Raw genomic sequence first — 12099 nt, 5'->3', positions numbered from 1 at the left:
GGGCTAAGACGGAGGCGCGATAGCATGTGACACTTGATTATGTATTGTGACATGTAGCTTAATGGGCTTTCCCCCTGCTCGCTGGCCTCATCTCCGATGCAGGGTCACGTTGTGTGACAGATGATTGAAGCTGGACCACTTAACCCCATAGAGGAGGTAATGACTTGTGCCTACATGGCTCCACTGTGGCCTCATTGTCAGTCGCAGACAATGTGTCACGAAACGCCAGCCGAGAACCAAAACAAGTTAATGTATGAAGGGAAGAATAGAATCATTTTTGTTGAAAAAGGCAGAGTAGAGTAGAGGCACAGTTGATGAAGGCGTAGGTCGTTTTATCTATCAGAAACTATCTATCAGAAACGCAGCGTTTGGACTTCAAACCGAACCTCCTTTGTGATGTAATTTTCTGTAACTGTTCATTTTTTTCTTTCCCAGTGTTCTTCATCCTGTTTGTCCTGTAATTGACGTGACATATCTCATGCTGATGATATTTATCTACAGTATATGACATAAAGTGTTTATCTTGATTTGAGTTTCGCTGGAAGGCCCCTGTATAAGATCAGACAGGTAAACATTGTTACATACAAATAAGCAATACTAAGATGTCTGTAGTTTACCTAGCTCAACTTAACTTGCAGCTCCCTGTCCCTGGCTACCAACAGCGAGGACGTTATGATTTTACCCATGTCCTTCAGTGAGTTTCTTGTTTGTCAGCTGGATTACACAAAAACTACTGAGAAAGATTTCCACAAAACTTGGACGGGGGATGCAGATGGGCCTCAGCTCAGAATAGACCCCATTTGATACAGTGAGGGCCCAAATGCAAAACACACAAAGGCAGGGAGGTTGAAAACGTAAAGCAAGCTTCAATAATGAAGCTGTTGTCTAAAGCCGAAAGTTCAGGAACCGGGCAGCAAGACTCACAGAAACAGGCAGGGGCAAACCCACAAAAAATCAAAGAGAAACACAAAAAAAAAACCCAAAAGGAATACAACCCAGATCGCTGGGAACAGAGATAGGATTTCAAAAACATGAGGGCATAAAACATGAGGAGCAGCACAGAGACGGCGGGAACAAAACAGACGAAGACTTAAATACACAGGAGGCCAATCGGAGACAGGTGAAACTGGGGCTGTTATCATATCAGATTGTCAAGGCCAAAGAAATTCAAGATAATATCATCGGTGTATTTATAAAAAAAAAAAAAAATTTTTTTACCAGCAATCAAATCTATCTTTTACTTTGTTTGATGTGTGTCTTGCCTCTTTTTGCCCTCAAGTTATGAGTGTAGTGAGGTGGAGAAGAGAGTCAGTATCCATAGCTGAAGAAAAAACAAAGTATACAAAAATAAGAATTTCTATCAGCTGCAAATTAATGGCGAGAAGGCCATCTGATGAACTCATAAACAAGACATGCATAAAGCTGAACATCTCCGCTAAATCATTCAGGTATTTCCACATCATATTTGTGATACTCATTTCTCAGGGAAGAAGTCACGGATCTTGATGAAAATAACCTGGTGTATTTGCGTGGCTGGTGTCAGTGAGCGAGTACAAGTCGATGCGGATCCTAATGATAATATATTATTCTTCAACCACACGAAGGAGAGTGTGATTCCATCCGTACTGTGTTGTTGTTGAGGGTTAGCTGTGACAGACCTGGAGATCGTAAATTGTGGTGGAGCAGTTATAGACATTTCGGAGTTCTGCGTGAGACAGAGCTCTGAAGGTTGTTATTGGACCCGGCTTGGTTGATTTTAAAAGGGACGGTTGGTCTCGGCGGAGGTATGCGCTCTACTGAGTGTCATACTAGTCAGGGTGAAAACAGAAGAACAGATGAGTTCATCACACTGAATCAAGATAAAACCACCTGTGCATACAGATACAGTGTATGTGTCATGAAACTATTTCGAATGCAACACCACTGCTCAGACTCGGCTTCGGTTTTTTCCCGGTGGGCAAAAGATTCCCCTGCAGCCCGTAGAGTCCCCATAGAGCACCGTTACAAAAGAGACCGTCTGTTAAACTGTTGACAGGACACCTCCGACTGCTGGTGTGACAGGGGTTCTGAAGTATGAATATAGTATATGAACATGTTTTCATATGTGTGTACGTGTAGCTGCGCTTGTGTATGTGAATACCAACATGTATAACTCATACATCTCTGTTTTACTGCAAACTAAAGGAAAACTCATTTGTGCTTTTATTTTTTTTTTTTATCTTGTTCTGTTGGTTTACGACCAAAGTGTTGGAAATATCTAAACCTGTGCTTGTCTTTACTTTGTGAGTTTTGTTGTGACTTACCTCCATTCCTAGCTCTATTTGCTTGATTTTAATCCCATTATTTAGTCTCCTGTTACGTAAGCCTCTCAGCTCTGCTGCCTCTGGCAGAACAGGATTTCTGTACCATGCTTATCTATAAATATTAATTTTTCTGTATTTTTTCAGTGCACTTCCATAGATACTTTTTTAGCATATTAAGATAAAGCCAGTGAAGCGAAACAACACAATCCGCCGAATATAACCCATGACCTTGACCTACTTGAGCCTGAGCCCTGGCAGCGGCAGGCATCGGGCTGTCGCCGCGGTCGCTGACTGTCTGCTGCATTGTTTGCAGATGGCAGTCCGCTGTCCTGGTGGCTGGACCGGGAAGGGGAGAGACGAAGCTACTGGGGAGGCTTCCTGCCCTGGAGTTCAGCAGTGCTCCTGCAGCCTGGAGGAGAACTGCATCGACATGAACTACTTCTGTAACTGTGATGCTGATGCAGACGCATGGTACAGTGCAGACACACACACTTTCGCATCATTACACGTCTTTTTCTGTCTTTTTTGGCAATGCATTTTTAATGAGAGAGATGCTTCACTCAAAAAAGTAGTTTGCCAAAAAACACTGACTTTTAAGTATTTTAATTAGATGCAAATTTTCTATGTATAATTCTGTTGCATAAGTTCAATGTAAAGTTTCACATTTAAAGCAAGGTTCCTCTGTCATGTTGAGACAGTGTGAATTATTTAAATAACTCGCATTACTACATTTAATAATGCAGGCTTCTCGATAAACCTCTTGTGTTTATTCAGTTAATACAACGTTAAGGGTTAACTTCTTCATGAACATAGTGTGTTTTTAAATTCTTTATTATTCAAGTAGTGGACATGAAAGCATTTAAATTGGTTAGTCTGCCCCCTGTAATAGATCACTCATCGAGTTATTCTCAGATATTTTCTGGCAGATATTAAATAAATGGAAGTCTGCAAATCCTTAAACTGCAGCCAGATGAAACGGAGATCCTTATCATCGGTCCAGATAATCCTCATTCCAGTATCTGCTCCTGTCTTGGTGCCTTATCAGATAACATTCTCCTGAATGTTAAGGACCTGGCTGTTCTCACCGACTCTGACCGCACGTTTGTGAAACATATTGTACAGGCAAAGCTGTTCAGTCACGTTACCACCATTTATGGAATACTGGCAGAATATGACTAATGCTGAGTTTTAATGACACTGAAACTATCATTCATGCTTTTATTTCCTCGCTGTTGGACTGTTGTGATGGCTTTTTAACAGGTACAAGAAATTAATAAACAGACTCCAAATTGTACAAAATGTGGCAGTGAGACTCCGAACGCTGGCTGCTCGTTAGTTTTGGGATTGATTTGAAAAGTTTGACTTATTACTTTTAAAGCCCTTGAGCTCATATTTAAAGATTAAGGGTTGTCCAAACCAAGAACTATACATATATACTAGAACAATACATTTTAACAAAGAGAACAGAAGAGGACCCACAGAAGGGAACGTTTCTTCAAAGGAGAATCCGGCACTCTGTCACGAGAGGTGCTGCCTTTTGAAGGCACATTTTAATTAGGTATTACATCCTGTTGATCATTAGAAAGGACATCAAAACCTGTGGACACCAAAGACCATTTGGCAGTATGTCCCAGGTAAAATGATGTTTTTTTGGTGTGTGTGTGTGTGTGTGTGTGTGTACTTTGCAGCCTAATGTGTGTAATAAGTTTGATAAATATCCAAGACTGAGTTTTTAAAGCAGACCACGTAGAAAGTGCCTGCCAACAGCCATCAAATGGAGCACATGAACGAGGTGGAAGGTTAGGTTAGGGTAGGTTGAACTTTTATTAGTTTACATGTAATTGAAATACTGTCACTTTTTTTAGGCAAATAATGATGTTCTGAGTCTATTATTTTGTCCACCCTTTCTGTCTGACTGAAGGTACAGTTTAACAACTTCCCAAACTATAATAACTGGTGCTCAGTGTTCACACAGCACCACAGACACACACATGAGGATTTATAGCAGGAATGTTGTATTAGGCCGCATGAGATTAAACTAAGTGGCTGTAAGGGGACTGTGTGCCTAGCCCCTCTTCTAGCCTAGTGATCCAAATATGAATTAACCAGACCACCAGAGAATTTGTTTCTAAAAAAAATGATCTCCTCTAATCATCTCATCAATGATCTCTCGTAATCGCTCTGTGGTATAACCGTGAACCACCACCCTGAGATAATCCAGAGAAGACCACAGAGATAGAACTTATGACTAATTAGTGAATTCATTATAGGCGTTCAGCAAAATCAAATCACGGAGAATATTCCTAAAACTGCAGACAGAGCACTGAGCAGCTGAGAGTCCAGGATCTGCTCAGTGTTGTCCTCCGTTATCTATCTGAATCCGTCCTCAGCCGCTTCCTATACCGGTGTTCCCTCTGAAATGATTCATTACAGCTAATACATACTATTACAATTATGATTGAATAAATCATGCGAATGAAGAAACAAAGGCTGTATTGTGTTGCTGGTGTATGAGACGTTTGTCGCGGGGATGTAAATCCACTCCAGAGCTTCTCTCGATTCAGCTCAGTTTGCATATTTCCAGCGGCAGTTGTCTGCATCGTGATAGATTGCTCCCTTTTTAATGTGTTTACTCTGCGTTCTGTGCTAATGCAGAAGAATGGATGCCTTTATCTGGAGCCCCATAAAGGCATCCGGCCCAGAGGGCTCTGTGTTACAATTCATTTATTTCCTTTTTGTCTGCCCCAGGGCTAATGACACCGGAGTCCTCTCCTACAAAGACCACCTACCAGTGAGCCAGATAGTGATTGGAGACACCAACAGAACGGGCTCGCAGGCCGTCTACCACATCGGGCCGCTGCGTTGTTATGGAGACAGTAGGTGATCACCTCAGTTGCCGTGCCAGATTTGGTTGCAGATGGGGGCCTTGATTCCCAGGCTTAGTGTTGATCAGACACAGAGTATTCTCAGATGATGTCTTTAGTCCTCGTGTGTTTAGCCAGGGATAGAGAGATAAACCTCATCTGTTCTGTTTCAAGGCAGACACCTGGCCGTGTGGACTATAACCTCTTAAAATCTGCCGGACCCCCCCTGCTGCCTGTCTTTATTAACTCATGTTGTTGAGCCAGGCAGGGGTGCCAAAATAAGAGGAAACTCATTTTGGGTTGGAGGGGGGGGGGGGGTGTTGGACAGCAGCAATGGAACATGAAAGAGATGGTAGATATTTACTGCTTCATGTCCCAGAGCGAGCTGTGGACACAGAGCTGGGAATTTTTAGTAACTCATCTGCAGTCAAATATAGTTCAAAACCCCCTGTTTTATTTCAAATCCGTGTGGAGATACCAACACTTTTTCCTCTAAGCCATCAAATGATGGCATCTAGAATACTTTCAGAAACTGACTACTAAACAATCTCTTCTCGGGGTGTCACGGTTGAAAGTTAAAACAAAAAAAATAGATTGAAGTGTCTCTCAATTCCCATCATCAAATACAAAAGCGGGATCGGCAGAACCTCCCTCCTGCATGCCAACCTGCCGGCTTCAGTCTGAGGGAAACAGTACTCAGCTCACTGTAGCCTGCAGCTACACTTCCAGACATTTCCTGTGTGCACCAAGACGATCAGCCGACTGCTACAAAGGTTACTCCGAGTGTGACACAGATGCTGGGTACATCTCCTGTTTTTCAGAGATCCTTTATTGATTTATTTAAGAAGAGGGTTTACTTGTGGGGGAAGAACTGAACTGAAGAGAACTGAAAACATTTCCAGAGATCCTTTAGTGATATGTTTGGGAAGACGGCTTACTCAAACTGTCTTTTGTTGTTTATTGTTGAATTACAAAAGGGTGAATATTATTTGAACTTGTCGAACCCAAACCGGCAAGAAGCCGCCAAGCTAAAGTCAAGCTGCTGTTGTAAAATACCCCAGCATGTTAAATGGGGAATCTGCAAATGTACAGCAGTTGTCAGGAAATAAAACCAGTGGCACACAGAATGTATCAGCGCTGAAAAAGAGCTGAAACCGACATTGAAGCTTTCAGCGTCTGTCTGCGTGTGTTACAACATGAATGCACTTTTGCAGCTCATTTAAGTAAAAGATGCGTTGCGGCTGTACTTAAATGACCACCTTTGGTTGCTCCTAACGTTCTCATCACTTTTAAACGTCAGTATTGCTGATCTCACAGCACAGCAACACAGCTATATGAGCCGCAAGAGAATACGTCGCTCTCTCAGCCGACTGATGGCAGAAAACAGGGCACCAACATGCCGAGTCGCACGGGACTAGCATCTCATGACCTCTGTGTTTGGTGAAACTCTGGTGGATAATATACGGTGGAATTTTTACTTCTGAAACTTTGGCCATTTCATATTTGCACAGATAACAGACATCTTCTGCAATTATTACAAGTAAGTAGGGGTCCTCAGTTATACTAGTCCTGTGAGAATAGGGCTCATGACAGAACTGGATATCTTCAGGTTCCCGATGATGAAAATGATTGTCAGTTAGTTGCAGCCCTAAGGGACCGGTTGTCTGTTCAAATACTAAAAATGCTCAAAACTTTAAAAACTATAATTTATATAAATGTTTTCCTGACAACGGACCTCTTGCAGTGAATAGTGGCTGTGCGACTTCGACTGATAAAAGAAAATACAGCGATGTTGTTATACCATTGCAGAAGCTCTCAGGAAGGAGGCTGAGTTGATTGACATTCGGGTGTGAATTTTGATACCGGATACCACAGTTTGCTTCCTGTTTCCTCCAAGAAGTCAACACTTGAAGCACTGGTGGCAGATCACATGTCATGCTTCACTGAATTCCTCCAATTTCACTGCTTTGTTTTTTTTTTGTTGATAAAATGCAAGCAAGGCACAGCAAACAAGGATGCATCTGTGTTTTCCTTCCAGAGTCTATATGGAATGCAGCGTCTTTCTACCAGGAGTCGTCCTACCTCTACTTCCCCACGCTGCAGGCAGAGCTTGCCTCTGACATCTCCTTCTACTTCAAGACTAGTGCTCCTTCAGGAGTGTTCCTGGAGAACCTGGGCCTCAAGGACTTCATCAGAGCGGAGCTCAGCTGTGAGTAAACGTTCAGACCGGAATAAAAGACGCGCAGCGTGAACGAAGTACATGACAAGGACATGAACGCGGTCTGTGAAAAAAGCACAGCTACACATAGCACTCCACTCACAAAAGCTGTCAGTATTTAATTTTTTTTTTTTTCTCCTTAGATGGAAATGCTAGCTGTTGACAGTTTAATTTCCCCAAGAAGCAGCCTGTCAGGTCTGCCCAGCATGATGTAATCCTAATGACACAGTCAACTGCAGTGTCATGTTGTCACAGGAGACGTTTAAAGCATTTCCTAACAACTGCCGAAGCTGAAATCCTTACTGAGTACACCAGATGGATACAGCAGCGAGGACGGCTCATTACCTCGCAGGTTTACCTTAACAATCAGGAAGCATAAGATAAAATGCAAAAAAAAAATCAAATATATTTACGCAAAGGATTGACTTGTTTACATGAGCACCATTAGCGGAATACACAGAAGACCTAAGGTATTTAGGATTGCAAGAAAATTGCAGCAACGTGTGCTCGTACTTCAAACGGCATATTTAATAAGCGCAGAGTACACATGTAGTCCTCAGAGAGCGAGCTGAAGTAGCAGTGGATTAGTTTATTTATTCGAGGTGTTAAAAAGGTGTTGGAACTGTTGATTACAGTGTATTTTGTTCACAAATGTGAGGGAGGAGCTCTCAGGATACTCGGAGCCATTATGTATTGCCGCAGCATCAGAGACATTGTGAAATATTGACGAGCTGTCAGCTGAGCCCCCTCATAAATCTATTCAGGTCATCAAGTTTTCCCAGCAGCATTGTATCACATTGCATCAGAAAGGGAGGACAGAGAAGACATAAAACACGTAATATCACATTCAGTCTGACCTGGCTGTGTGTGTGTGTGTGTGTGTGTGTGTGTGTGTGATTCCCCACTGGCCTCCCAGCTCCCTCAGTGGTAACTTTCTCCTTTGATGTGGGAAACGGTCCGGTGGTCCTGTCCGTGAAGTCCCACCTCCCTCTGAATGACAGACAGTGGCACTACGTGAGGGCAGAGCGCAACGTGAAGGAGGCCTCCCTGCAGGTCGACCAGCTTCCCCTCCGCTTCCTGGAGGCTCCAGCTGACGGACACCCCCGTTTACGGCTCAGCAGCCAGCTGTTTGTGGGTACGTGTGCCGTCGGTCTACACAGCCACTCGAGACAGGAATTATTTAAACCCGAATCTGTCATTTTTTAGGAGGAAGGGGGGTGGGGGGTAGTGCAGCAAGCTGTGAGCGCTACATTTACATACAGATAACAATCAGTTGCCTTCTCACACACCTTGACACAAAGTAACATGAGCGTTAGTGCTGCCCAATTAATCCGAATATTATTCAAATCACAATGTTGCCAAGTGCACCCTTCAGGTAACATAAACTGGAGATTTTTTTTTTTTTTTAATAAAATGTTTTGCAAAACAGCATTATGATGAAGTACTGTGGTGCTGCAGAGATGCCCCGGTCCTCCAGTGTTGTTCTCCACATGTAAGAAAGCACGTCTCTTTACTTCATTTTACAGATTTCGCGAAACTTAATCAAGTATCCCCACATTACCACAATAATTGCCCTGAAATGTATTTAATTTACTGACCTTCAGAAGTTTGACAGGAAGTGGTTTGGAATTAAAAGGGGCATGATCAGAAGAAGTTAAGCAGTCGGCGAAGAACCAGTTGGAAGTTTCCTGGAAATGTTTTTCATGAAATGACCGTCTACTTATTAACTGCTGGTTGGAAAAAATTGCAGAGAATTATTCTACAAAAAGGGTTCCAATAATGTTCAGTAAAATGTAGTTATTATTATTATTACAAGTTAGCATGACGTGTTACCTGATTATAATAGTTTTTCAGTGAAAATTGTCGTGCAAAAGTCGATTGTTCTCACTTAACGTGACTCGTATTGCAAAATCTGTCAAAATTCACACAATGTGCTCTTTTATATTTCCTGCAGCCCTAGTTAGCAGTAATAGTTATACTTAAAACAGTTACCTGCTGCTGTCGGCGAGGCTGAGAGCTGTGAGAGGGAATCCGAACTGTAAACGGGCTTGCTGTTAAAAAAGCAAAAACAATGAGCGCACACCAGAGCTAACATGAACTGCAGAGCCGGCTGTGACGCCCCCTGTGGGTTTAGACAGAGGAGTGATATGTCTCAGATTACATACCGTCATTTCACCCCTCTGTGTTACCCCACAGAAATGAGAGGGGACGAAAACTGTAACATTCTGTGCAGCTAAAACCAAAAACAATGAGCTCACAGTAGATCTAATACGAGGTGCAGAGTCAGGTGTGACATCTCGGTGGGTTTACACAGAGGAGTGATATGTTTCAGATTACAGACCGGCTCAGTCAGTCAAATCAAGGCTTCCCGAGGATTTGTAGTACAAATGTTTTCCCTTTGTGTTTTCCTCTGCCAGGACAAAGGTGCATGATTTGTCTAACAGGGACTACACAATTCATATTTTACCTCTGGCTGAACTGAAAAGTTCATTTTTGCACACAGACATCTCTGTGGATTGCGTCTCGCATCTCTCGCGATGAAGCCGCACTACAAAGGTCTCTCTTCACAGACAGCATGGAGAGAAGTAATTACAGCTAACAATAACACTTTAAACCTGCATTTGTCCTCAGAGTATTGTGCTAATATAGGCTTGGAAAAAACACAAACCTGTGTGAAGAACTAATGTATTTTATTATTTTTTCATTATTGCTGTGGCTCAGAAGCATGGCTGCTCTCTTCTTCCTCTTTCCCCCCTCTGACATTTTAATGTCTCCTTAATAATACACCATCCCTCTGGAGGGGACAGAGACGCCATTAAAAAAGTGTGTTTCTTTCATGTGTTCTCACTTTTAGGCCTTAGTTCATGCACTTAATGGATCATTTACTTTAAGAAATAATTTATCAGAGGAGCGAAATGACAAATGGAAGCAATAATCCTCTGTGGAGCGCGGCAGAACTTGACGTTAGATGAAGATTTAATTGTTTCCTAAGAAGCTGCCGAGGTGTCACTTCATCAAAGTTTAAATGTTTTAAAGTTTTAATGAAAGAAACAAAGTTAATACGGATGTGATTATGCCGGTTTTGGGCGGCTTTCTCTGGCATTTTCAAACTGATGACCGGTTTGGAACAGTAGATAATAAAAGTGACTTTTAATTACACTCAATGAAATAAGAATCTAATTGATGTTTCAAAACAAAAATGTTTCATCGACAAAGCACACAGTTCACAAATGAAACTGGTTAGTAAAATGACATCATGTCTAGATATATGGAGGCGTATGTAGGACGTAGAGGGGGTTGTCCACTGATTGGACGGCCGGTGGTTCGAAGCACCCTGATGGCTTCTCCACTGGAGGTGGTGTCGTTGGATGAGCACAGATAATTGTGTGGGGCACTTTGACCAGGAAGAACAGTAACATTGTATTATAACCAACATTAATAAATTATAAATGTATATATGTAATTAAACTACAGTTAATAGTTAATTAACTTTTAACAAACAATGACATGTTTTGTTAACCACTTTAATAGCAGCTGTTTTGTTGTAGGGCCAATAGCTTGATAAATGGTTTATAGAGCATTTCACTGTCTGTTAACAGTGAAATAACTAACGTTTAATTGACTTTAATTAATGGCGGTTATTTTATGGTGTTGTGAGTGGTCAGTAGAGCAGAAAAATGCTTGCAGAAAAAAAAATGGTTAAGTCCATTAACCATATATTTAATGAAACAAACACGATATCATTACGGGAGATTTCCTCTATAGTATTAACGAAAACCAACCTTGATGTAAGCAGACAGGTCCAACAGTAACATAGTTTAGTTCCGCCACAGTTTTATCTCAAGACATTGAACACATCCTGAAATAGAGTGCTGTTTGACAGAAGGCGACTGTTGTTGTCCTGGAATATTGAAGGCCACTGCACTGAAATGCTGAATTTCTCACTTACTCCACGCTGGTTTTACTGTGAACCTGTTTAAAATATACAGTAGCTCCACCGTCTGTTATGTAACGCAGCATTTATTATTCATTCACAGGCTCCTTCCATCTTCTTTTATAAATGTTACTAAACGGTGACAGATGAATGCTATTCTTCAAAAAGAATTAGACAACCGTTCAGTGTTAGCAACGTGGCTGCCGCTATCAGCCTGGCTGCTGTCCAAAAAAAAAACAACTGCAATAATCCCACATAACACAGACAGTTGTATTAATGCGTAGGTAGGTTTTGTTACTTATGGTTTTATGGACAGACTGCTGAACTGTCTCAAGTCCCGCTGCTAAAGGGAAATAACACCAGAGCGCTCTGCTCACTCTTGTTCTACCCTCTCCCTCCTCACCGTCTGTGCCTCCTCCATCAGCAGGGCTCTTTTTTTCTTTTGCAGTGTAGAGTTCACCAGTTATTGCAGTTGTTCCACCGCTTCCTGCAGATAGTGACCAGGGAAAACAAAGCCCTTCCAGTTTTGGTTGCACAATGACAGATGTGCTTCCTTTGTGGCCGTAATTCGATCTTTGTTCTGCTTGAAAAAGAAAAGAACAAAAGGCTGGTAACAGACCGAATGGCATATTGAAAGCGAGGTTTATAAAAAACCAGGCTGCACACGCATGCTGTCAGTTTTTTTTATACAGCCATTGCACCGTGCAATCAGTATTTTTTCTGCAGAATAAATTAAAGCAAAAAACTTGTTCGTTGCCACCTCGAGTAACATGAATCATA

At 42.0% G+C, this 12099-nt stretch overlaps 1 protein-coding gene across 1 annotated transcript in view; it reads left to right on the top strand.

Annotated features, from left to right (window-relative positions):
• cntnap5a (contactin associated protein family member 5a) overlaps positions 1–12099 on the top strand; it is a 113894-nt gene that overhangs the window by 75183 nt on the left and 26612 nt on the right. The window contains 5 exon segments of the mRNA XM_030428846.1: positions 2617–2678; positions 2680–2774; positions 5052–5179; positions 7206–7376; positions 8302–8520. Coding sequence (XP_030284706.1) covers positions 2617–2678; positions 2680–2774; positions 5052–5179; positions 7206–7376; positions 8302–8520 — 675 coding nt within the window.

This window comes from Sparus aurata, chromosome 9, assembly GCF_900880675.1.
Source record: "Sparus aurata chromosome 9, fSpaAur1.1, whole genome shotgun sequence".
Taxonomy (NCBI): domain Eukaryota; kingdom Metazoa; phylum Chordata; class Actinopteri; order Spariformes; family Sparidae; genus Sparus; species Sparus aurata.
This window is presented reverse-complemented; position numbering and strand designations above follow the sequence as displayed.